At 44.9% G+C, this 27580-nt stretch overlaps 1 protein-coding gene across 4 annotated transcripts; it reads right to left on the bottom strand.

The window, feature by feature from the left end:
• LOC111837698 (evC complex member EVC) lies at positions 1-27580 on the bottom strand. 4 transcript variants are annotated; one of them, XM_023799981.2, is made up of 19 exons: positions 27126-27580; positions 26301-26414; positions 24772-24858; positions 16931-17154; positions 15515-15599; positions 14158-14256; positions 13169-13306; positions 12148-12309; positions 11735-11951; positions 11450-11598; positions 11193-11291; positions 8942-9154; positions 8634-8743; positions 8358-8556; positions 7610-7822; positions 4165-4306; positions 3829-3931; positions 1385-1511; positions 1-1074 (listed from the first exon to the last, which is right to left on the bottom strand). In XM_023799981.2, exons 1-19 carry the CDS (start codon positions 27291-27293, stop codon positions 1000-1002), a joined length of 2724 nt encoding a protein of 907 aa, XP_023655749.2. In that variant the 5' UTR covers positions 27294-27580; the 3' UTR covers positions 1-999. The 4 variants fall into 4 exon arrangements, with proteins under 4 accessions (XP_023655749.2, XP_023655748.2, XP_023655746.2 ...); XM_023799980.2 differs by having other exon boundaries at positions 3829-3937; positions 8358-8553; XM_023799978.2 differs by having other exon boundaries at positions 3829-3937; positions 27126-27579.

Raw genomic sequence — 27580 nt, 5'->3', positions numbered from 1 at the left:
AAGAGTTGGACATATTTATTTTTCAGCCTGGAGCTGTCTTGCTCTAATATGCGCAGAATGCGGTATGGCATTGTCTTGCTGAAATATACAAGGTCTTCTCTGAAAAGGATGTCTGGATGGCAGCATGTCTCGCTCCAAAACCTGTATATTTTATTCAGCATTAATGGTGCCTTTCTAGCTGTGCAAGCTACCCAAGCCATGGGCACAAATGCACCCCCATACCATCAAGGATGTTGAATTGTCTGCCGATAACACGTTGGATGTTCCCTCTCCTCTTTAGCCCGAAGTATGCGGTGTCCATGATTTAAAGAATTTGAAATTTTGATTCATCAGATCACAGGACAGTCTTCCATTTTGCTTCTATCCATCTTAAATGAGCTTGAGCCCAGAGAAGTCGGTGGCACTTCTAGATCACTTTTAGATATGGTTTCTTCTTTACCTGGTAAGAGTTTAATCCAGCATTTGTGGATGCAGAGACAAAATGTGCTCACAGACAATGGTTGTTGAAAGTGTTCCTGACCCGATGCAGTGATTTCCACTGTAGAATCGTGTCTGTTTTTAATGCAGTGCTGCCTCAGGAACCAAAGACCATGGCTATCCAATATTGCCTTGCCCCTCGCGTACAGAGATTTCTCAGGATTCACTGAACTGTTTAATGATATAATGTACCATGGATGATAAATTTCCCAAATTCTTTGCAATTTTACGTTGAGGAACATTATTCTTAAATTGTTACACTATTTGGCTACACAGTCTTTCAGAGAGTGGTGAACCTCTCCTCAACTTCACTGCAGAGACTCCGCCTCTCTGGGAGGCTCTTTTTATACCAAAACATCTTACTGACCTGTTACCAATTAACCAAATTAGTTGTAACATATTCAACCAGGTGTTTTGTTTTAGCATACAATTTTCCAGTCTTTGTCATTATTGTGAAGGACTGCCAAAGTCCTGCTTCATCAGATGCAGGTGACCTGGGTGAGCCTCTGTTTGACTCAGCAGTCAATTGCTCCCCATGCTGGACGGTGGCACTTTGGCCACTGCAGCCAGCCGTGACATGAAGGTCTCTTCAGCTTCCTATGAAGAAAGAACAAGCCCTTTAAGATCAGTCCTATGCACAAACCCTTTCACACATGAAACCATCCCACGGGAGAATGTAAAACATCATTTGTAAAACGGTTAGTGATCTGGCACAATTGCCTGTTTTAATCTAATGTCTTTTTAAACATCTCTAAATGTTCTGGGGAGAGTTTCCTAAAGCCTTCTTAACGCTATGTTGTTCGTAAGTCCTATCTTTTAACATAGAACTTATGCAACGACGTAGCGTGAAGAAGGCTACTTACCCCGGGCCATTATTGTGGTATTTACCACATATTCTGGTTGTTACCTGAAGTCTTCCTTCAAGAGTGTTCATCACATAGTTGATGACAGATTTCTTCTTCCTCAGCTTGTCGTAAGCAGCCTTAAATTCCAAATCATACTGGTTCAAAATCTTCATCTTCTGACTTTCCATCCTGACATTCCAAAAGTAAGGGGAAATTAGCAAGTCATTGTATTGAATTACCCATTCATCCATTTTCCATTATCAGTCCCCCAGGCTCATGGTTAAGCTGGAGCTTCTCCCCCTGGAATAAAAGGGCACATCCTGGATAAATGAAGGGAAACAGTCCAGGGCTCCAAAGTGCCACCAATCTGGTCGCACATGTGACCAAAACTTTGTTGAGTGTGACTAAATTTTTTCATTGGTCGCACTGGTGCACCTAACATTTCGCAGGTCTATCTGTTTTTTTTTTTTTTCCAGGGTCAGAGCCAATCAAAGGCAGACAAGGGGCGGGTCTTCGCCACTGTAGACCAATGTTTCTGAAACTATATGTTTAACAATGTTATAAAAGGGTATATGTTTATTATAAAACCATTTGCATTTAGTTTTATAGTATAATCAACATGTTGTATTAGATTATTAATGTACATTTAACTTGATAGCAATATGTTGCATTTATTATAACTATATATTTAGTTTGGTAGCTACGTGTTTGCTTAACCTGCAGGATTATAGAATAGAATAGAATAGAATCTTTATTGTCATTGTAGCAATGAGACATTGTACAACGAAATTAAAGTGCAATTCTCCAGTGCTAAATAAAAACACAGTCACTCTGAAAGAGCCTGAACGCTACTTTCTTTCGTACCTACAAACAGTTACAAACAAACTACGTATTGCACTTGTTTCCTTAGCCAGTTTTGGCATGAAACACAAGGCTGTAATGTAAACAAAATAACACTGTAGTAATGTAAACATGAACGGTGCCCTGGCTCAAATTGACCACTTAGCAGTGTTCAGCATGGTGATGACTGAGGGGTAAAAACTGTTTCTCAGTCTGTTTGTTTTGGTTTTTATGGATCTGAAACGTCTGCCTGAGGGCAGGCGTTCAAACAGTACATGTCCTGGGTGTGATGGGTCCTGAAGAATTTTCTTTGCGTTCCTGAGACAACAGGAGCTGTGAAGTTCTTCAAGTGAGGAGAGAGGACAGTCAACTATCCTCTGAGCAACCTTAATGACCCTGTGATAATCGGTATCAGCACCAATCCAGACCTATTAGACCAGGGGTGTCAAACTGATTTTAGTTCAGGGGCCACATACAGCACGATTTGATTTCATCTCGGCCAGACAAGTAAAATAATAGCAACCTACACATAACAAGAACTCTATAATTAATTTTCCATTTGTTTTATTGTCAGTGGTGGCAATTTCAGGTCCAGAAAGTAAAAATCCAGACCATGATTTACTTTCACTTGACCTGTTTCTTGATAGGTTCGCATGTTTGAAGCCTGTGTTTTATTGCCAGCACATGGTGAATGATGAAAAGGAAAACTCAGTAAATGCATTTTGAAAATGAGAATGTTGCAAAGATTTGGTTTTTCCTTCTTTTCTGTCCTTATTTCATAGGTGAAATTAACAAGTTGGAACAGCATGAACAGTCTAGCAGGTTGTATATGTCACATTACATAACATGGACTGGGAAAGGGTTATTTTTACAAAACACCTGTTTTTGAGTTCAGTGGGTCTTTATGATCATTTTAGCCAATGGACATATTTTTCCTAAAATGATAAGGTGGTCTGGGTTCCCCAGGGTTAAACTAAGGAGAACAGGGGCCTGTGTCATGAAGCTGGATTTCTTGCTACATGGTAGTGATTGCCAAAGGAAGCCTCATGAACCATTTGCTGTATTTTTTGACCTCACTAGATAGTGTCTTGGTTTACTTTGGGGCATGTTTTGAGCCCTTTTTTGAACAGACAGCGCCGTCTAGTGAGGTCAGAAAATACATCAAGCGTTTATGAAGCTTTATCACTATTAAGCCAGATGACTTATCGGATAAATGGTAGGCTGGGCTAAATGTAAGTGAACGAAGATAAAGTCGATTTAAACTGGGGTAACTTAAATCCGACAAGTTATCTGGCTTGGCAAGAAATCCAGCTATATGAGACATACCCCTGTTTCCTGGTTAGTTCAAGGTACCTCAGTTCAAATGGATTCTTTCTTTGTTCACCTATGTTTAGGCCAAACTACCTTAAGTCTCACTAGTTATCGGCCAATCATGCCTTGTGTTTACATGTAGTCAGCCAACAGCATTCACTTTACCTGCAAAAAAGTTAGCAGATTTAAAGTCAGCAGAATATAGCAGAAGCTAATGGTCCGCTGAAGGTTTTCAAAGTTAGAGGAAACGCTACAAATGAAAAGTTAGCTATGCTAATTAGTGGTTAGCAGACTAGCAGAACCTTGCCCACCACTCCCTAATGTGATCTTTGACAAAAATTACATAAGGTAGTACCTGTGCTGGAATTCGCTAGAGATGGGTTTCCTCTCCCAGTTCGTTAGCTCTTTCTGTAGCGTCCACATCAGCTGGTTCCTGCCCATCTGCTTGTCACTCCCCTCTGAGACTGACATAGCAGAACTGTATCACAGTTCACATCACAACATGACCATAAGATTTACTCTTGGCTAGCTGAAATGCTCTTTGACACTGTACATCTGAAGCAAATATTTATATATAAGAAATAAAAGCTAGCACTTTTTATTAACAGTTCAGCTCACCTAAAGCCCTGACTGATATCGCTACTCCTCTCTCCCTTTGAGAATCACTGGTTACAGTATTATTGCTTCTCACCATGCTGCAGGATGTGTTGCTGGTCTTGCCGCGATGTCCTGATGATGCTCTGTATCTCGGCATAGTAGTCATGGATCAGGACGTTTATGGAGTCCCGAGTCACATAGACGCTCTCAGAAACTGCTTCCACCAGGTCCTGCTGCTTCATCACAACAAGAATTATAATGAATCTTGCAACTTCAGTTGCTAAAAAGATTTTGTGGTGGCATATTGTCACATTCCGCTCCGTACGATCCCGATGTGTGCCACGCCCCCCTCATTACCTCGTGTTCAGCCCTGATGGTTCTCACCTGTTGCCTGTTCCGTTTACCTAGTCCTGTGTATATCAGTCCGCGTCTCCCCTTGTCTGCCAGATCCGGCATTGTATTGTCATGTGCTGTGCTTCGTCCGTCCGTCTGCCGTCAATAAACCCCGTTTGCCCGTCAGTCCGGCTGCTTTCGTCTGCTTCCCTGCTCGCCTCCCGGGCGAGCGTGACAGAATGCCGGATCTCTGTAGCAACACGACGCGGGAGACCGAGCACCACCGGCTCGGTCTCCTGCAAGACTTCGTGTTCTGGCGCTCCCAACCAACAGTACTGGAGGATCCTGTAGCCCTGGAGCTGGCCACCCGGGGCGCGGACCTCCTCGCAGAAGAGCGCCCGCCAGGACAGCAGTACCCGCTCGAGCGGGCACGCAAGCTCCTACGCCGTCTCAGCAAGCGCCTCGCACGGCTGAGAGGCGAACGCGTCGCCCGGAGCCAGGACGAAGCATTCGCGGTGACTCCGCTTTCACCTGCCAGCGGCAAGAAGCGGCGGACCAGAGTGCAGCAGGAGGAGGCTCCGTCGCTCTTCATGGGGGCTTGCACTCTGCTCCCCGTCTGGGAGTTAGCCAGGGAGCATGATGGCTCACCGCTGCCCTGGGATGACTTCGCCGCTACCCGCCTGCTCGGCGTCCCGGGTGAGCTGCCGCCACCGCGGGAGGCGTATCCGTACCGGCCGGAACGCCTGCACGGCAAAGGGATCAGCCCGGTGAGAGACGCCATTCCCCGGGTCTCTAGAGCCGGTCTGCCCGCGGCTGCGCTGCCGGCTGCAGCTGCCGCCGCTCTGCCCGCGGCACCGCCTGTCCTGCCTGTCCTGCCTGACCCGCCTGTCCTGCCTGGCTTGCCTGCAGTCCCGGTGGCTGGCCGCGTGGAGGCTGCGCCCACCGAGGCGCCCCCTGCTGGCCGCGTGCTGGTGGCGCCCGCCGAGGCGCCCCCTGCTGGCCGCGTGCTGGTGGCGCCCGCCGAGGCGCCCCCTGCTGGCCGCGTGCTGGTGGCGCCCGCCGAGGCGCCCCCTGCTGGCCGCGTGGTGGCGACGCCCTCCAAGACGCCCCCTGCTGACCACGGGACGGCGGCGCCCGTCCTGCCGGCACTGGAACTGCCTGTTTCGCCCGTCCTGCCGGCACTGGAACTGCCTGTCTCGCCTGTCCTACCGGCACCTGAACTGCCTGTCCTGCCGGCACCTGAACTGCCCGTCTGGCCTGTCCTGCCGGCGCCTAAACTGCCTGAGGTGGCCGCGGTTGCGCCCCCTGCTGGCCACGTGATGGCGGCGCCCGCCGAGGCGCCCCCTGCTGGCCGCGTGCTGGTGGCGCCCGCCGAGGCGCCTGCAGTGGCCCCTGCTCTGCCTGCAGCGCCCCCTGCTGGTCGCGTGCTGGCGGCGCCCGCTGAGGCGCCCCCTGCTGACCGTATGCCCGAGACGCCTGCAGTGGTCCCTGCTCTGCCTGCAGCACCCCCTGCTGGCCGCGTGATGGCGGCGCCCGCCGAGGCGCCCCCTGCTGGCCGCACGATGGAGGCACCCGTCCTGCCGGCACCGGAACTGCCCTTCTCGCCTGTCCTGTCCGGCCAGCCCTGCTCGCCGGTTCTGCCCGTCTCGCCTGTCCTGTCCGGCCAGCCCTGCTCGCCGGTTCTGCCCGTCTCGCCTGTCCTGTCCGGCCAGCCCTGCTCGCCGGTTCTGCCCGTCTCGCCTGTCCAGCCGGCCCAGCCCTGCTCGCCTGTCCAGCCGGCCCAGCCCTGCTCGCCTGTCCAGCCGGCCCCGCCTGAGGCCGCCGCTCTGCCCGCGGCCCCGCCTGAGGCCGCCGCTCTGCCCGCGGCCCCGCCTGAGGCCGCCGCTCTGCCCGCGGCCCCGCCTGAGGCCGCCGCTCCGGCTGCCCCGCCTGAGGCCGCCGCTCCGGCTGCCCCGCCTGCGGCCACGCCCGCGGCTCTGGCTGTCCTGCCCGCGGCTCTGACTGTCCCGCCTGCGGCCACGCCCGCGGCTCTGACTGCCCTGCCTGTTGCCTCTGTGAAGGCCTTGACTCCCTCACCCTTACCCCGGCAACGCCGACGCCCCTTAGGACCCCGCCTGTCAGTGTCCCGAAGGGGAAGGGGCCATAGGCGTGGGGCCCGGTTCCCTCCCGCCCTGCCCCCTGGCTCGCCCTCGCTCGCCTTGGCTGGGGCTCCGGGGCCGCCTGCGGGTCCTCCGGCTCGGGGTCGGCGGTCGCCGTCGGGTCCTCCCCTGGATCCTCGGTGCCGGTCCTCGGTCCCTCCTCCGGCTCCATGTCGGTCGCCTCCGGGCCCCCCTGCTCCGGCTGTGCGTCGGACGGCGCCTTCGCCGGCTCCGGCTGCGCCTCCGCCTGCCGCGGCTTCCCCCTCCTGCCCGCCTTCACTGGGGTTCCCTCCTGCTCCCTCCGTGTCCCCTCCGTCACTCCCTCATCCCGTTCCCTTGGCCCCTGGGTGGTCCCCTCCTGCTCCCTTCTTCCTCCCGCCTGCGGCCCCTCCGGCCGCTGCCCGTCGCCCGCTTGGGCTCCCTCGTGCTCCCCTTGTTCCTCCTCCCTTTCCGTTGGTCCCGCCTGTCTCTGCTCCTCGTCCCTGTGTTCCTCCTTTGTTCACTCCTGGCCCTTTTGTTCCGCCTGTCTCCCCTTCGGTGTCTCCCTTCCTTGTCTGCCTGTCTGCCTTCCCAGTTCTGTGTCGTCTCTTGTCTTTCGTCTCGTCCCTGTTCTTGTTCTGCGTCTCCGTTCTGTTCCCTGGTTTTGGTTGACGTTCTGTTTTGTTTTCCAGGTCCTGTTTTCCCGGTTCGTCTCGTCCGTCGCCTCTCCTCTGGCGAGCCCGGTGTGCGCGCCTTTGGGGGGGGTTTTGTCACATTCCGCTCCGTACGATCCCGATGTGTGCCACGCCCCCCTCATTACCTCGTGTTCAGCCCTGATGGTTCTCACCTGTTGCCTGTTCCGTTTACCTAGTCCTGTGTATATCAGTCCGCGTCTCCCCTTGTCTGCCAGATCCGGCATTGTATTGTCATGTGCTGTGCTTCGTCCGTCCGTCTGCCGTCAATAAACCCCGTTTGCCCGTCAGTCCGGCTGCTTTCGTCTGCTTCCCTGCTCGCCTCCCGGGCGAGCGTGACACATATACACAAGTGAAATGCACACTTCTTTAAGTTGCATAAAGCAGCCATCTTTACCTTGTTGTGATCAGAATGTTGTTGGTGGAACTTTGTCGTACTATGCTGCCGCCGCACACACTGAGCAAAGGTATGGCCCACCAACAGCTGGGCATGTTCCTGAAGAAATTCTGTCCCTGTGTCCAACTCCGAAAGAAACTCCTGCTGAAAGCCTTGGCTAATCAGCTGACTCTCTGGACCCAGGCGTTTCTCTGCCTCACTGGAGCATGGCTCCTATTGGTGCCAAGGATGTAAGAGGTTTGTTAAGGCAATCCTCTGCTTGGTGCAGTGTAGTGCATGTATAGATAAAAGAATGGCTGATCCCTTAGTGATGCTGGGCTGCTAGCTGTGAGTCTTGGTGGACAAGACCTTTATTATCCATGCGTTACGTAAGTAGTGTCATACAGATCTGCTTGCATGCTGGCTAATATGCTACTTTGTTAGACATGCTGATTAGTGCTCATTTTCAGCACATTAAGCAGGTCTTTACTTGTCATTGTTATTTGTTTTTTTAATTGCATATTTATTCCCTCATTTAAACCCCTATTTTTATCTACAGCCAGTTTGTGTTAATCTGAGGGGGAAGGGATTATGGGGAATAAAAGAAAAAATGTCATTGTATCACTCTGTAATGTCTGCACTACCTTATATAAATTAAAGCTTGGAAAAATAATAGTGCAGGAGTATATTTGGAATAAGGAGGTCATGTTCACAGTAACAGTCATGGATCACAGTAAATGGCTGGCACTGTTGTGAGACCAGGCAGTACCTTGAGGCCACCGCGGGGCATTTGGTGGGCCTGGCTAGAGCTCTCCAGCTCCAGAGCTCCAATGTCACAGTGGGCGTGCTTCAGCCGTGATAGTCTCATCTCCTTCAACATCCGTAAGCTAAAATGGCGTGCAGCGAACAGCCTCTGCACTGCCATAAGGAGAAGTTGCTGCTTTTCCTCCACCAGAGTGCCAATACTACTGTGGAAGGGAGGAGAGTCAGTGTTATGCAGTTACACCCACTTGGCCACTTGAGCTGCTCATATCATTAGTCTCACCTTTCCTGCATATCCATTTGTCTCACCAGCATCCCTCTGAGGATCTTCAGTTGCTGTTCAGCCAGGTGAGCCAGACTGGCTGACACCAAGGCCTCTTCCTTAGCCCACGTCTATGGCACAATCCAAAGGTTTGAACAGCTCAGGCAGGAAGATCTCACCTGTATTATGCTAAAGGGATGTTTCGTAATTTTTACAGATGATGGCACCTACTTTATGGTAATCCCTGAGGATGAAAGGACCTGCTAAGCAACTGAAATTAATTCTGCTGCTTACGGAAAGTGCCCAGTGATACCTTCCCTTCCATGTACCTGTCTGTCCTGCTCCAACTGTTCCCGGATTCCCTCCAGATGTTTCCGGGTGATGGACTCCTCCTGACGTAACTGGGCGCCCAGGTCCTGCTCAGTCTCCTGTCGGAGGTGCTGGCAGCACTCCCTAGACAGACTGGCCTGCTCAGGCACAGCTGTCTGGAACAAGTCCCATACCCGTGCTGCCAACCTCTCAGACCAGGACAAGTGGAGCCTCTGGAGAAGCAGAGCAAATTGTTAGTCCTTTACCTCACATACGTTGCCTCCTTGTGCCATGTGTGACTCATAGGACAGCAGGAAGGGAAGATATATAAAAAAAACAATTCCTAGGCACTTGTACTGGTGGATAATAATCTTGCCACACAGCTCCAAGGAGACCCATGAGCTGAACAGCATAGAAATAAACAAATAAGAGTGCACCAGAGTTACCAAAATATTTTCTTACAAAGGACCAAAATTTGTTACAATACACACCCATTAACTAACATTAATTGAGCAGCAAATTTAACACCGAAACACTCACCTCATTTTCCTCCGCTATCTGATTAAATTCAGTTCAATTCAATTTTATTTGTATTGTGCATTTTCACATCAACATTACAGTGTCTCAAAGTGCTTTACAGTATCCCTGTCCAAACTCCCCAGGGAGCAAGCCAGAAGCAATAATGCCAAGGAAATACTCCCGAGAAGGAAGAAACCTTGGGAGGATCCAAACTCAACAAGGGAGTCCATCCTCCAAGGGCTGGCAGAGGAAGTCAAATGAACAGAATTCTAATGTACACAGTTCAAATGCTAAGCCTTGAGTCTCAATGCGGAAGGCAGGCAGGGGATGGTATGTAAGTGTTAACCACCTCCAACTCGCCACCAGCTGGTGATCTGAAGACAGTTCAGCGCCTCTCTTTACCTGAGTATCCAAAGCATGTGGGCACAGAGACAACAATAATGATAACAAAGTCGTTCACTGAACTGCACCCGATGGTGGTCTGGTGCCAGAGGCACTTATGAATATGCCTATGTTTGAACATGGTGTTCATTACAGACAAACTGCGGTCAACATAGATGTCCAATAACTGAGCACTGGTCAGGCTTAGATCGGACAGGGCATTCCTCCTAATGGCAGGGGAAAATGCCGGATTGACCTGGTAGACCCAAAAGCATAGTGAGGGTGTGTGGGGAGTGTCTGGCAGAGCCCCCCCCGTCTGGGAGATATTCAACTCACACCTCTAGTAGAACTTCTCATGCATCCTGAGGGAGGCTGGGGACATTGAGCCTGAATGGGAGAAATTCTGAGCCTTCATTAATAAGTGGCTGTGCAGAGCTGCGGCCGTAAGGTTCTTGGTGCCTGTTGCACAGTGGCAATCCCCAAACCTGGTACTGGACACCAGTGGTAAAGGGAGCAGTCAGGCTGAAAAAGGAGGCCTTCTGAGCTTGGTTAGCTTGTGGAACTCCTGAAGTAGCTGACAGATACCGGGAGGCTAAGTGAAATGTGGCTTTGTCAGTAGCTGAAACAAAAACTTGGGTGCAGGAAGAGTTTGGCTTGGAACAGATTCTGGCAAACCGTCAGGCAACTCAGGAGGAGGTAGCAGGGCTTTACGCATGCGATTTACAGCAGGGATGGAGTGCTGTTGTGTTGCTCAGAGGGCTAAGTCTCCGTGCCTGTGATCAGAAAATCGTAGGTTTGCGCAAAATAGAGTAAAGAGGGTTTCCCTACAGGGATTATTAAGGGATATAAAGTCTGGTGTTGGAAGGAATACTTCGAGGACCTCCTGAATCCTACTGACATGCCTTCCTTGGAGGAAGTGCTGCATGCTGCCGTAACTTCATGTGTCTCAACTAATAAATCCTATGCATGGATATCTGCTCCATTTTCATGGAGACCTCATTAAAGTGAAAGTTGGTCTTCCTATGTAAATGGGGACCATCCATTCATTTCTATGGGAAAAACCATAATCCCAATCACGACACCCTTAACCTCTACCCATCCCTAACCTTAACCATAAGTAACCAACCCAAATACAAAACTTTTGGCATTTTTACTTTTTCGATTGCATTCACAGTTTTTTTTTATAAAACTGAGGTTATCCAAATGGGGACCTCAAAATATATCCCCAAAAGTAGGGAAATTTCAGGTTTTACTACACTTTGGGGACAATTTGGTCCTCAAATGCGATCTATGCACACACGCATACACTCACACGCGCACGCACGCATGCACACACACACACACTCACAGACACACACACACACCCCTCACCTTCCACAGATCACACACAGCCTCTGTCAGTTTCCAGTCTTGCTGCTCCTCCAGGTCAGTGATCTCCTTTCGCTGCCTAACCAGCAGAGCCTGGTACACCTTCACAGGGAGAAACCCAAACATCATGGGATATCCTTAGTTAGGCTTCATGGGTAACAAAAAAGCTGACCCTACCTAAATGTGTAATGAGGGATACTACTATAGATGCTGAAGTAGTCTAAACTGAAGACAAAAATCTGAAAAGTTCTGTAAGGCACCTTGAGAAATTCCTGGGGGTCCCTATACTGGACCACTGTATCCAGGATGCTGTTCCGCTCTTTGGCCTGGGCTTTCAGCTGACGCCTCCTCTTAGCATCTATCTTCCTTCCCCGCTCCCTTACCAGCTCCTTCAACTGGCCAATGCACTCTGAGGAAAGACCACAGAGAGGAAAAGATGAATTTGCAGTGTATGACAGCAAGATACTATGGGAAGCAGCTGCTGCAATAGAAGTTACAGTGTTATTGTACAGCAGTGGTCAGATAAAGCATTCGTATGGCCTCACCCTCATTGCACTGCTGCAGCTCATCTCGCAGCATCCCCTTTAGCTCAGACAGCAAACCCTCCATGTGGGAGAAGCTGAGCTGCCCATCGCTGGTCAGCTGCTCCAGGGCCTTAGCTACTAGTCTCAGCCTGCACACTGCCTCCTGCCTCAGCAATGCTGTCCGGGACTGCAGCCAGGCTGCAAGCTCTTCCCACCACAGCAGCTTCTCCTGAATGCTCTGCACAGCAGACATCACTTTCAGTATGATGGCTTTGCAGGTGGGGCTATAAAATCTTAAGGGACCAACAGGCAATAACTTATGTACTGTGAGGACGTGGCTGGTGTGCTGTAGAGTTGGGAGTTTGAGTCAAAATCATTTATAATCATGCCAAGGTAAATATATCAGCCAAAACAATAGGATGTGTAAATCTTACCTTCATCTGAGAGTTCTGAACTTCAGCCAGCTCCCTCTCAACCAATAGGAGGCTGCAGATGAGGATGCACATCATTTGCCCAGCACCCTCTGTTGGGGGAGCACCAACTCTGCCCTGCAGGTGTTGGCACAGCCGTTCCAACTGCTTACTAAAGCCCACAACCTGTAAAAAGAGAATGATTTTCAGATTAACAGATCCATACAGTGAAATGAAGAATTAATCTCTCTACTAATGAATAATAAAATTAAATGCCAAAATGAACTGCCTGGTGCCAGGGATTGTCAACCTGTTGAAAGACGGACAAGCGACTGTGGAAAAATGTTTTGCTAAAAAAACACAAAAGCAATACGTAGGCTACATTTTTAAATGCCATATTGATGCAGAATTTTTTCAGAATGTGCATCTGAATTCGCCATGGTGTTAACTATATTCTGGTGCTACAAGAAAGTCAACCCCCATAGAATCTTTTTCACTACTAGATTAAAACGTAGAGACAAATCCTCACACATTTACAGATTTCTGTACACATTTGTGAATCTCAGTACGCATTTACAAATTTACACAATTTACATTTGTACGCATTTACACACATTCTTTTACAAATCTGATTACACACACACGGACTGACAGTTGGACATTCCCCATGCTGAGACTAGGACAGGAGAAGGTGTTGCCAGATTGATTTTGCTCCAGCGTTTGCTATGGTTCATACCTTTGTACTATGTTTTGGATACTTCACAGAACTGAACTTACATTCTGGACAGATATCATCCCTACATTTCTGAGTATAGCTCATTTGGTAAGTAAAATAAAACTTCTGTTTATAAAGATTGATGTATTTTTGTGTGTAATATGCTACTTTTGCCCAGCTAGACCTTGTGGTTCAAAATGCAACCCTAACAGGCTGATCACTGAGGCCACAGAACCCACAAGAACAACTGGCATCAGATTACTGAAAGTGGACCCATGACCGTGCTAATAACGCTAGGTTACAAGTGGCATTGGCCACAGAGAAGACTACCATCTGAAGTCCATGCTCCAGCCTGTCCCTTCCAGCTCTTTCCATCTCTTCCAGGGTGGAGCAGCCTGAACTGGCATCTTCGTTCCTTTCTGCATTTAACAGTTTCACAGATGCCTCCTTCTTCAGTTCTTCCAGCTCCTGCAAATGAAATAACCCATTACCATAAACACTCTATAACCAAGCAAATTAGAATAAACAGTGTTGCTTCATTTGTAAAAGTACATAGGAATTAGGTTTTAACATGTCCCATCTTTCGCCCCAATGAGACTGACATACAGAGGTGAGAATGAAACTTGGACTCAGAGATCAAGGTCAGTCATTTATCCAGTTCCCCTGCAACAGTTTTCAGGTTTCAGGGTCTTGCCCAAGGGCCCAACACTGATATGACCACTCTGCCACTAGAGGTGGGCGATAAATCGATTTATTCTAATTTACAGTTCAGGACGATGTGTTTTTATGAAAATTGGTTTTATTACTTATTTTACACGCAAGCGCCAAAAGCGGAACTAATGCGACAAGACATGGTGCTCGTATACATACTGTTTTAGCATTAACATGCTAAAACTTTTTACAAGTTTCTAAAAGTGTTTACAATGGCGTGGTCTGCCATCTCACAAGCATATTTTTTGGCTTGTCAGATTGCACTTTAACTCTAAAGTAAAAAAACAAAACAAAATAAAGTTAAAACTCGTGTTGAACCATTTATTTGTCATCTGTAGTTTGATTTTGAGTAGGGGAGGGGAAAATCGATTAAAATCGAAAATCGGATTTATTGTGAAAAAAATCGGAGATTTTATTTTTAGGCCATATCGCCCAGCTCTATTTGCCACCCATACCTTCAACCGATCACAAGTCCTGACCCAAAGAGCTGCACATTACCACAATGAGCATTCTAAATGAATTTCAGGAAAATATGAACTCTAGAAATCATCTATTACCCAACATCCATTCAATGAAACAATCACAAAACTTGTCAGAGACAGTTTCACCTTATGCTGCATCAGAAGGACATTGCTGGAAAAGGCTGAATCCATTTTCTCCTTTTGAAAGCATTCATTTAAAATAATTCTAAGAATCTGGAGAAAGCTCTGCAAAAGAAAGAATGCCAGAGAATGGACAGGTGATCAGAGTACATTTAATAATACTACATTTGGCAGCAACAGTGTATGGTAGTTTAGCACTGCTGTGTCACAGCTCTATGGCTGGGGGCTTGAACTTGCTTTTACTTTCACTATGTCTGTAACTTGCATGTTCTCCCCATTGCATTTCTCCTCACAGGACAAAGACATGACATTACCAGTTAGCATCAATGTGTGATGCTGTGCATGTTACTGTGATAAGACTGGCATCCTATCATGGGGGCTCCCCTGCCTTGTGTTGTTTATGATAGGCCTCAGGTAAAAAAAAAAAAAAAAAAACAATCTGAGGATGTCTATATAAATACTACATTTTTATATGGGTTACAATGTTCAAAACAAACAAATTGAAACAAAGACAAATAAGTAGATTAGGGCTGAATGATTTATCGATTGCAAACCAGAATCGCAATTTGAAACAAAATGATTAGCAAATGGCAAAGACTTATTATTAAATTATTATGATTTAGGAAATGCATTATATAGCACGTTTGACCCAGGGCTTAAAACTGTTGTGATAATCATTTTACAAATTCATGTCATCCTCCTTGTGTGACAGTCATTCTCACTAATCAGAAATGCCGTGCTCCTCGCATGCCAGTCATGCTCACCAATCAGAAGTGCCGTGCTCCTCTCATGCCAGTCATGCTCACCAATCAGAAGTGGCCCAAGGCCACTGAGTATACACCCAAAAACAACAACCATGAAACCCAAGGAAAATGTTACATTTCCAAAAAATATTGTTCCCGCTGCTGAGCTATAAGTGAATTACCTACATATTTCATGGTCAGAGATTGTTCACAGGATGCTCCTATTATAAGGCGTACAAGCAGAGTTAGCTGCAGCATCCCTATTGTTTTTTTTTTTTACTATTTCTACTTTAACACAGTCACAACTTTTGTGATACTTGCTTTATATTTGTTTTCTGCTCATTTAAAAAGTAATAAATACATATTGCAAGTAATTCATATCTTTAAGTTCTCATCCTTTCATTAAAATATGGACCAGTTAATATTTTGTTGGTATCTCATGTGGAAATGCTGTGATATATGTTTTAAATATATTAAGCACTGAATATTGAACTGAAGCTTGTCTTTTAAAAAATATCGCACATCAAAATGCAACCGCAGTATCTGTCAGGAAAATTGCAATTAGATATTTTGCCCAAATCATTCAGCCCTAGAATCAATAAACAACTACGCAAACCTACCGTATGCCTCTCCTCCTGAAGTTCAGAACAGAACTGCTGAAAGCTTTGAAAGCCCAAACAGTAGAGACCAATCCGGCCTTCAAAACTAAAAAACAAAGGTCATCAGCAAAAGGGTTAAGCTCAATGTGTAGAGCTGTAATGGTACACATATTCGTCATGTACCATTCAGTCACATTATTTTTGGTTTGTAATGCGAAATGAAATGAAAGAATACATGTCTTGACACGGGCAGAACCAACATTCACAAGTAGATGTTCAACACTGAAATTATTGCGGCTATGAGTTGGTTATGACTAGTGCTAGTCAATCATTGTGGCAAACAGGAGCTGCTGTCATCACATCCAACATGCTAACTCATTTGCAACGACATCATCCAAGTGTGTGTAAACCAGAGAAAGGCCCTTTTTTTGCTTACATCCTATGTTATTACCATTTTGCACCACTACTGCGTATTCTGTATGATTTATGTCTATGTTATGTTTACATTATGTTATGCTGTTTTGTTATGCTGTCAATCCCAGAGCTTCTAAACGATCTTTTGTTGTTTTTAAAACAATGGCAATAAAGATCTATTCTATTTTATTCAAATTAGCCAGACTATAAATTAGTCTCCCTGTGACATTTAAGCCATTTCTGCCAGGAAATTCAGAACAGGCCAAAAGAGTAGCTGAGGCTATTAGGGATGTTTATCACCACAGATTAGGAATGGGTGATATGGTAGGTTGGTATTGCCCCGACACTGATATACAGTGCCAACCCAACCCTGACGATAACATTTTCCTAGCGGACAAGGGGGGGCTGATTGCTTCTTCAATCTACCGTACCTGGTAGTAGTTAAAATTGTTAATGTTAGTATTGATACTCAAAATGAAAATATTTCGAAAGAATTTCTATTTCACTTTGGATCTGCAGATCCCAACTACAGATATGCAACCACAGTAGTAGAGAACAAAATTTGGATGTGATTTAGTTCATTATGAGTCTTATTTTGGAATTTATTTTATATTTTTATTTTTTAGTTCCAATAATTGTCTTCTAAGTTTTGTTATTCAGACATATTGATAGATTGTTTTTGGTTTAATTGAGTTTACTGTTTTACTGATAAATTATTTCAATACTGATTTCCCTGATGTACTGAAATAGCACCAAACCATAAACCCAAAACCAGGGTATGCACCAAACTGTGAATTTTGTGTACCATTACACCCGTATCAATGTTCCAAATGAACTGCGAGAAGTTAACTGTTGAGTCAACTGCTTAGTGTTAACAATGACAAAGGAAGGGGTGACATAAATTATCACTGGAAATTAGCGGGAAGTACAACAGAGTACTCTAGCATTTAGGTTTAATGTCAGACAACCTTTGAAGCAAAGGGCCTCGTGTGCGACCTGCTGAACCCTCTTTCTCCAGCCTACCCGGTGCAGCAGAGGGTCTCTGGAAAACGGCTGACCCTGACGAATCTTTCATTCTGGAAAGTCTTGGGGACAGGGGATGAGGAAACAAACTGACTGCTGTCGTCATCGTTGTTGTCCTGGCTCAGGGACTCCAGACTTGAGGAGGACAGGGATTCTGGGTGGTGCATCATCATCAGCTTGGAGTTCTCGTGCAGGGAAGGGTTGGAGGCGCCATCAGCCAGGGGCTACCCATGATGCAAAGCAGAGAACAATGGTTCTGAAGATGTATGAAAGTATTGCCAGTATGAAATCATTGGCAATAAATTCATTGTAACAGATTTTTTTCCTTCAAAATACCAAAACAGCTATACAATGAGCAGAATGTAACTTTGCAAATACCAGTAAAATCCCTTTCTACTAGACCAGGGGTGGGCAATCTTATTCGCAAAGGGCCAGCGTTTATGCAGGTTTTCGCTGCAACTCCCTAATTATATTACTAATTAGAGGACTGATTGGCTGAAAAGTCCTCACACCTAGGTTTGAACAGCTGACCTACAGGTTATCCCAAAAACCAGAGATGGCCACACAATGGTAATGTGGTAACCCCACCTTGACCCGCATGCACAAGTACTACTGGAATATGTTTTACCCAGGTTTCATTTATATGCATTTATACATGGTTTGGTTTTTCATCACTATTCTCATGAAATACGCAAGACACATATAATCAATTTTATTTGTCAGGATGTTCATTTAACAAGGTACGGTTGTGTCTATATTCATGTGTTTATATTCTTAAGTTGCAGTTACCTGGAGGAGTGAAACAACTGGAATTGGTGCATGCATTTTTTCGGTCCGACGGGCAAACCCGATTATCATGGTTCCCTTTAAATTCTCATCGGCGGTACCAACAGGTGCCCACAGTAGGGGGATGGGGAGTTGGGTTTTAGCATAATTGTTTATTATATTCTTGTTAACATTTTTGATTTAGTTTTTCTTTATAAAATTATTTGTATAATTTGATGGGCTAAATATGTTATTGGGTTTATGGAGTTATTGGCATGTAGGTATACAGTAAATGTTATGGTAGTGTTTCCTCCTTGTGTGTGTTGCTGGACTGATCACCCAGTATATATGTTCCCCCGGTGTGTTATTTGGGAGGTCAGTTATTGTTGGGTTATGTTATGCTTTAATTTTGGTTTCATTCTGTTTGGTTGACCTCATTTTATTGGGCCCAGCATTTTCCGTTGTTAGATATTCTTTTGTATTTTGATGATTTTTGGATTTTCAGTAAGGTTTTGGTTAGTAACACATTCTGTGCCCCTGTGTCTGCTTGCTGGTCCCTCACAATTGCCCACCCCTGTACTTGACCTTAACATCATATGGCATATCTTTTCCGATTCAATCAGATATTTGGTTATACAAATAGGACTGCTCCTCGTTTACAGTGAAATAGATAGTAAGTATGCTGTCGCAACATTTTCCCCAGACAGCCCAGTCACCCCCACCCCTTATATAATCCCTACTCCTCCCATACCCCCCAATGACTAGTTTCTAGAATTACTGGATGGCTCAACTATAAATGTGGAAGCCAACAAACATGTTTTTACCCTAATGCTTTGTGTCCCAATTGTGACACTTAACTCTGAAAGTACATCTATTAATTTATTGCACATTTCACATTGCCAATTTGCATAATTCTTCCCCATCAATCAGGCAGTTAACTGTATTTATCTTAAAATGTCATTTTTATTATTTTCTTTATATATCTAAATGTGAATGTTACATTTATTATTCTCATTTGCACTGTGATCAACATTTTTGTGACATAACAGTAAAAGCTCCCCCTCCAATAGGCTCACCACCTATAGGAGGGGTCATAGGGGTCAGGTGCGATGTGAGCTGGGTAGTGGCCAAAGGCGGGGACCTTGGTGGTCCGATCTTCAGCTGCAGAAGCTAGCTCTTGGGACATGGAATGTCACCACTCTGATGGGGAAGGAGCCTGAGCTGGTGCGCGAGGTTGTGAAGTTCTGGCTAGACAGAGTTGGGCTCACCTCGAATTCTCTCCGGGTCGGGGAGGGGGTCCTCCCCCAAGTGGAGGAGTTTAAGTATGTCGGGGTCTTGTTCACGAGTGGGGAGGCGATGGAACAGGAGATCGACAGGCGGATCGGTGTGATGCAGGCGCTGCATCGGTCTGTCATGGTAAAGAAGGAGCTGAGCCAAAAGGCAAAGCTCTCGATTTACCAGTCGATCTACGTTCCTACCCTCACCTATGGTCACGAGCTGTGGCTAGTGACCGAAAGAACGAGATCGTGAGTGCAAGCGGCCGAAATGAGTTTCCTCCGCAGGGTGGCTGGGCTCTCCCTTATAGATAGGGTAAGGAGCTCTGTCATTCGGGAGGGACTCAGAGTAGAGCCGCTCCTCCACATTGAGAGGAGCCAGATGAGGTGGCTCGGGCATCTGATTAAGATGCCTCCCTGGTGAGGTGTTCCGGGCGTGTCCCACTGGGAGGAGGCCCCAGGGAAGACCCAGGACACGCTGGAAGGACTATGTCTCTCGGTTGGCCTGGGAACGCCTCTGGATTCCCCCAGAGGAGCTGGATGAAGTGGCCGGGGAGAGGGACGTCTGGGTTTCCCTGCTGAGACTGCTGCCCCCGTGACCCGACCTCTGATAAGCGGGAGATAATGGATGGATGGAACAGTAAAAGCTGTAACAAAGACAGCACTGGTTTTACTAACTACCATGTACTGTGAAACAGGCTGACAGAGACCCCATTGTGATTTTCTTCCGAGATCAAATGTTACTGCTGCCTAGACTGTTTTTGATTTTACACACACCAGCTCCAGTTAGAATGTCAACTGATGAAATAAGTCCAGTTTCCTTTTACATTATGTGAACGGGTGTGTGATGCATTTCCTCCAGGAGCAGATACACTACATTTCCAAATGTATTGGGACACCTGCCTTTACACACACATGAATTTAAATGACATCCCATTCTTAATACATAGGCTTTAATATGGAGTCGGCCCACCCTTTGCAGCTATAACAGCTTCAACTCTTCTGGGAAGGCTGTCCACAAGGTTTAGGAGTGTGTTTATGGGAATTTTTGACAATTCTTCCAAAAGACCATTTGTGAGGTCAGGCACTGATGTTGCAAGAGAAGGCCTGACTTGCAGTCTCCGCTCTAATTCATCCCAAAGGTGTTCTATCGGGTTACGGTCAAGGCTCTATGCTGGCCAATCAAGTTCCTCCATACCAAACTTGTTCATCCAAGTCCTTATGGACCTTGCTTGGTGCACTGGTGAGTAGTCATGTTGGAACAGAAAGGGGCCATCCCCAAACTGTTCCCACAAATTTGGGAGCATGAAATTGTCCAAAATGGCTTTGAATGCTGCAGCATTAAGAGTTCCTTTCACTGGAACTAAGGGCCCAAGCCCAACCCCTGAAAAACAATCTCACACCATAATCCCCCCTCCACTAAAGTTTACACTTGGCACAATGCAGTCTGGCAAACCCAAGCTCGTCCATCGGATTGCCAGACAGAGAAGCATTTGTCCAGTGGTGGCATGCTTTACAACACTGCATTGGATCCTTTGCATTATACTTGGTGATGTAAGGCATGGATGCAGCTGGTTGGCTATGGAAACCCATTCCATTAAGTTCTCTATGCAATGTTCTTGCGCTAATCTGAAGGCCACACGAAGTTTGAAGGTCTGTAGCTATTGCCTCTGCAGACAGTTGGCCACTTCGTCATACTGTGTGCCTCAGCATGTGTTGGCCCCACTCTGTGGTTTTACGTGGCCTACCACTTCGCGGCTAAGTTGCTGTTGTTCCCAATTGCTTCCACTTTGTTATAATACCACTAACAGTTGACCGTGGAATATTTAGTAACATGAAGATTTCATGAATGGACTATCAAGGTACCATGCTTGAATTCACTGAGCTCCTGAGAGTGACCCATTCTTTCGCAAAGGTTTGTAGGAGCAGTCTGCATGCCTTGGTGCTTGATTTTATACACATATGGCTATGGAAGTGACTGGAACATCTGAATTCAATGATTTGGAGGGGTGTCCCAATACTTTTGGCAATATAGTGTACACCAGGATGACCGTAGGAAGAAGACTGCTGGGGTGAGTGTGATGCTCTGAGAAACATCCTGTTGGGTCGTGGTTGTTTTGGCAGCCTCCCACAATGAGGAATCTTGGCTCTGACTATTGTGGTCTTTCCCTCCTCGGACCACTGTCGGCAAGTACTCACCATGGTGAACCATGAGCATCCCACAATATATAAAAAACACTAAACTAGTTCTGCATACAAACAAGCTGACAAAAAATGACAACTGTATTGCCTGGAGGGCCCCACCATCCCCTCTTCCATCCAATTACCACTCCTCTTACAAACCCAAAACCTCTATCTCTAGCCCCCCTTATAGTACTCTTGGGCAGTATTGCACACGATAAATTTTGGCAAATAAAAATCCCAAAGTAAACTCAAAACATTACCGTAATACTCACCCTACAAACTCTGTCCACCTCTTAAAACTCTTTATTAAAATTCCAACTTTGTGTGATTTGCCTCAAGGCAAATTCAGACACCTGTGCCTGCTCTTTCATGTGCTGGCAAAGACTAGGACTAAATGAGAACACTAGTAACGAATGATGCATACTCCTCCAAACTGATGACCATAGGTTAAACGTCTCAGTCTGTGCTGTTGAAACAGTTTTGCATTGATGAGGCAGTGCCTGCTGGGTAGACCCTGATCTGTCTTTGGACTTGCTTGGACATTTCAAGCAATGTTTTGTATGCTGGTAAAAGTTGGTCAGAGTTGGGAGCAGGATGCAGTGCATCAGATGTGTTTGTGAAGACCAAGACCAGTTTGGTCTCCCTACTTGCTGGAAAGTTCACATGGTGGTAGAGCTTGTGTAGAGCTGTCTTCTGATTCTCCTGATTAAAGTTATTGGAAACAAAAAAACCATCTAGGTGTGCCATGTCCAGCTCACCGATGGCCCCATAAAGCCCATACAGAGCCTCCTTATCGTTACCCCTCGGGAGGGATGTAAACAGCCGCTACAATCACAGCAGTAAAAAGGACCAAACTTTACAGATAAACTCCACTGTTGGTGAGCAGCGGCTTCTGATTACTGTAGCACGTCTGCACCATTCTTTGTTAACATACACAGACAAACCTCTTCTGCAGGTCTTTCCGCATGCTAAAGTAATGCGGTTAGTCCACCTGGCTAAATGACTCTGTTGCGGATGTTATTATGTCTCCATATAAATAAAGATGCAGCAGCCCCTCATTTCATGCTGGGCAGTCAGCTGGAGTCTCAGGTTGCCCAGCTTGTTGTCCAATGAGCAAAGATTCACCAGCAAGATGAAGGGAAAAGTAAGCCTGGTTGGGTTTGCTTTAAGCCTGTTGCAGATGCCGGCTCATTTACTATGCTTCTATTTCTACTCACAGCTCTTGTGGCAAATGCTCATGCAGGCAGCCGCTTCAGGATAGGATGCAGTCATGTGACCTAAAACTGTCCAGCTTCTCCCTTCATGCCGTGTTTAAGTGGTGCACTGGGCTGTGTTCATCGATATTCTACCAGTCTTTGGCGACTGTATGTGTGCCAGATGTTTGTTTCTTTCTAATTACACTGCAGTGTTTCTGCTATGTACATTTTGTAATGGTGGCCCTCTGCTGCAAAATTATTGCCGCTCTGCTTCAGAATTTCATGAAATGTCAAGTCGCAATTACTCAACTGTGCAGAGGCAGTCAATTTGAAATGAAGGATATAGCAAGTGGAGACATGAGCATCCATGCAGGCACCTGAACTAGTCGGATGACTATGGTCTATTTGCCCAATGAGAGAGTAAAATAAGAGAAATATTATGTTAAATATGATAATGTGTGATATTGTGCTGCTTTAAGAACATGGTAGAAACTAAATATATTTTTACAGCTTCGTGATACGAATAGAAATAACAAAAGTGACTGACTTAAGCGTCTGCGTCTCGAAGCGGCTCTGATCGCCCAACCACTTGCAAATCGCGCTATTCGCATGATAATAACATGATAATCAGACAGTTAGTATTGGGTAAAGAAATATGTGAATACGTCCATTGTGATTGAAATAAACAAGAGCACATGTCTGGGTAGTGTTTACACTGATCAGCTACAAAATGGCACACGGATACGTCTCTGCCACTGAAGCTTTGCGCCAGTGTTGCCACTTTCAGCAGAGAATCTCATACCTGTGTTCATGGCTCAGTGGGCTAAGCCTGTAATCACAAGGTCGCCGCTTCAAACCCAGCCTATTTAGAATGTGAATAGCGATCTTCAGCTGAGAGTGGTACTATACGCCCCCGATGCAGGTAAAACAAAGAAAGCTGACATGGTTTGCTTTTTTGCAGATTTAACCTAACTTTAAAAACTTTAATACTTCTGACAATGGAGGTTTTGAAAAGAAGACAGATTATGGATTTAGTCAGTGTTTTTTCATGATTCTACATAATGATTTCAGCGAGATATAAACTGAAATACACGAGAAAGATATGCGATCGACAATGCCCTCGTCCCCAGAGCGTTAATTATTTTACTTCCGTCAACTCTGCATAGGCACTGCATCATATTTATATGGTCACAGTTTTTCATTCCACCTACCATTAAACTGTGAAAAGAATTTTATTGTTGCTACTTTTCTTGCGTTTCAAAGTACCTTTCCAAAGCGATGGGTGTGAGGTGCAGTGACATTCCAGACTGATGGGCCATTGACAGTATGCAAACTACTACAGGTGTGGGGACACCTATCTCATCAATATTCATTGTGCAGGCCACTGACTTTGAGAAAAAGAGTGTCACTCTAAAGTGCTAACACTTTAGTAATCAAACCACATAAAATTTCAGAATGTCTCACATATGTGTAGCCAACCCCTGTGTCTATAAGCTTCAGAGCTCAAAAGTTTTCGCTAGAAATGTCTATAATGTGATTTTTTACAATTTCTCAGCATATCTGAAAATAGGTTTTTGAAAAGCATATGTTTAAAGTTGATTTTAACAAAAAATAAAAGAATAAATTAATTCTAAGTGGTCTCAGAGTATTGGTGCTGAGTTTGTGCTGAATAAAAGCAAATGTAACACTTTGGGATAAATGTTTTTTAGATGAATTTTTGTGAAATATTTTAAAATGTCAAGGCATGTCAGACTACCCCGAAAGTGGCTGAGAGGCCTCAGACTCCCAAGGGTTAATTTTGGTGAGAACCATTTCAAAATTTAGGCACTTCCAGTTCATCACCCAAACAATCTGTCTGCCAAGATTGCAAAAGATCTATCAAATATATTTTTAATTATCTTGCTAATGATAAAGTATCTTTGGCAATAGCAGATTGGCCATAGCCAAAACTATGTGTATTCCAAGTCCAGGAAATTAAATAATTGTCATACTAGTTTTTTCTCAAATTGAGAATTTCTTACATATTTACATCTTGGAAATTTGTTGCTATGGAAAATAATTGGCAGTAACTGATCCACTGGTGTGTCAGGATTGTTACGTAGGGTGAACAAAAAAATGCAAATTAGAAACAGATGGCCAATTTCCTATCCTCTTGTCCTCCAGCCTACTTATCTGTTTTTCAGTTCATACTAATTACCATTTTACAAGTAATTTACTTGTAACAGATAAACCCATTAAGTCAATCAAGCTATGGCTGTAAATAAACAAGCCCATCATATCCAACAGCCCTAACAGATCATTATCCATTTGAACCTGTCTAAAGTGTTATGTCCCAATACGTACTTTTGCAATAGATATTAAGTGAAATAGAACAGGAAAATGTTTAATTAAAATGAGAATTTGTGAAGCAGGACCATCTTACCCTGTATCTTTGGTTGATGGGGTACACCACCTTTGCCTTCAGAGCAAAAGCAGCGACATCACTACTGGCTGGTGGCTGAGGTTTCTCCTGTTAGAGGGTTAAAGGCTGAGTGGCAGAAATTTATGCATAATTTAAACACATTACTTGTATTAGTTTGCATTGTTCTGTGCCATCAGAGATCCATTTTTGTTGTCATCCTACCATATGGCTTATACAATTGAAGCTTATACAATATAAATCATCAATCCTGGGAGCTGCCACTCCATTGTTACTAGAAACTAGGGCTGAGACGATTATTCATCGTAATCGGCGAAGTTGATTATAAAAATGCGTCAACGAGGAATTTTAGTATCGATGCGTTGTGTAAAACTACGTGAATGTTCATTAACTGCAATGCACTAAGTGATAAGCTAAACGTACTGTATTGTAAGGGAAAACATTTTATCCCCTCGGGAGTACGTTAACGCTGTCCTTTTAAGAATCCTGCAATGAAACAGTCTGCTAATAACTGAACTTTACTGTTCACCTGATGATCTCTTCGCCACTCGAGAGCTAGAATATTTTCTTTATTGGACCTGCGGCATGGTTTTCATTTACAATATAAAGTTATTCCACTAATAAGCTGGCTAGTTGTTTCATTGCTGGCACTGTTAAAACTATATCAATTATAAACTGAATTCCAATATAGTTTTGTCTAATATCGCCGGAGCCAGGAGTGCCGTACAACTACACTCAGGTAGCACTTCTTTCATAAATATCAATATCAACACCTCCTACCACTCTGCAAAAAGGAAATTTGCCACCCGCCTCGCCCTGCCCTGCTCTCCTGCACACGAGGCAACATGGCTGTGTGTACCAGCAAAGTTCCGGAGCCTCTGGAGAAACAGGCGGCAAAAAAGGCTTGCACGCGGTCTTCTGTCACTTTTCTGCACCTCTACTATAGCTGACGTTAATTACGCTGTTTCAGCCGTTTTATATTTTCTGTTTATTTATTCTGTCATGTAAGAGTGAGACAAATTATCATTTACGAATACTCTTACACACTGTAACCTAAATTGTTCCTTGCTTAACTATAAGCTACCTTTGCTAGTGTTTGTTAAAAACATGTTTCTCTAGTTATGAAATCATTCCACATTTTAGCATCTATTTCAACATTAAAGTCAAATTGGTGTACTGAAATAATTAAGTAAAAACTATTGCAGTGATTATTAACTTCAGTCTAACATATAAAAAACCTATAGAATATCTTAAGATTAGCCTTTTTTGTTAATATGGCTCTAATGTTTAAGAAATGTTTTAATTTAATTGAAATGTTAATGAGAATTTCAGATTTGTGTGTGTGGGGGAGAGGGTGAATTATATTAAATGACTAACTTGAAAATAATTGCTTATCAATGAATTTATCATCAGATCAATTGAAAATTAGTTGTTAGATTAGTCGAATAATCAAAAAGATAATCGCTAGATTAAATCGTTTAAAGAATAATCGTTTGGGACAGCACTATTAGAACCGCATCAGCCTCACATACCATCTTTTTTTGGTCTCGACGAGCCCTCCTTCCAGTGCTTGCACCATTGCTGCAACTGTCATCTTTGTCCTCCTCGCTGATCTCAAATAGACTTCTGGGGTTACAGCCCTGAAACTGAATTTAGGAGGTTTATATCATCTAACGATAAACAATTAAAACAATATACTAAACTAAAGGGGGTAAGTCTTTTAAGAACCATAATAACAACATAAAATGGGGAAACATTAAGAATCCAGAGCAGGTTTAAAAGCAATTTATCCACCCATAACTAACAGAGTTATAGCGATTTGATCTATGATATAGAACAACATACATTAACAATTGAAACGAATGCTAATCGATTTCCATGCGTCGAGTCAATGAATCCTTGGATGGAGTAGTGCACTTCTTTTTAGTTGTGTATGGATATAATAATTTGCTTATATGTCATCATTTGCTCTTGCACAACATTGTCTGCACTGTGCACTGCCATTGCACTTTGTTCTTAGTTTATATCAAGGGCGTAGATTTGGGTTTGGACGGTAGCGACATGCCCGTACCAGTAATGTTGGAGTACCGTGTGTGTTTACGGGGGTCGGAGCCGATTAAGTCCCTATACATGTTAAAATTAAACCGACACCCTTGCTGTACGCCTGTATCTGTGCACTTTATGTTCCTTTGCTGGGAGCAAATTTTCCCCTGGGAAGTACATCTTAAAAAGTAGCAATTTCGTTAAGGTTTATATATATATATATATATATATATATATATATAAAAAACAGTTTTTATATATATATATATATAACAGTACATCTGCAACTGTCTGGAGAAACAAACATATCCTACCTTTGAGGTTACAATTTCAGGCTTCAAAAAATGTCCGTAAAGCAGCAACACGACAACAAACCCCAAAAAAACCCCGGACACGACGGCTACAGCAAGCAGCCCTGGGAAAACTTTCAAAGATTCAGCAAAACCTACTAAAATATCATTTGAACATTCAAGCGTGTCCATATTTTCCACGGTTCGTTAAGAGGTTCCGGGATTAATGCTGCACCCGTTTACCTCAGGAATCAAAAGCTCACTGTTTCCATAAAACGCTTCACAAACCCGAAAAAAGTTGCGAAAGTTAAGACCACCTCTAAGTTTCTCCTACTGCCAATAAGGCATCTAAGTTAAATGTTTTAGGGAATTAAATGGCACATAATCATTATTCCGGATATGGGTTTGTTGGTACTCATCTTCACAAGATCATCCGATGTACCGCAAGGCTGATGAAGGGGACACTACAACTACCACAA

This window comes from Paramormyrops kingsleyae, chromosome 12 (assembly GCF_048594095.1).
Source record: "Paramormyrops kingsleyae isolate MSU_618 chromosome 12, PKINGS_0.4, whole genome shotgun sequence".
Classification (NCBI taxonomy): Eukaryota; Metazoa; Chordata; class Actinopteri; order Osteoglossiformes; family Mormyridae; genus Paramormyrops; species Paramormyrops kingsleyae.
This window is presented reverse-complemented; position numbering and strand designations above follow the sequence as displayed.

Excerpts from the sequence above, each read along its gene's own strand:
- LOC111837698 (XM_023799978.2), bottom strand. The coding sequence starts at position 27,293 with ATGGACACGCTTGAATGTTCAAATGATATTTTAGTAGGTTTTGCTGAA. Across the intron at positions 17,155-24,771 it reads CCATCAACCAAAGATACAGG|CCCCTGGCTGATGGCGCCTC; the intron begins GTAAGATGGTCC and ends CATCATGGGTAG. Across the intron at positions 4,307-7,609 it reads AACATTCTGATCACAACAAG|CAGCAGGACCTGGTGGAAGC; the intron begins GTAAAGATGGCT and ends GTTGTGATGAAG.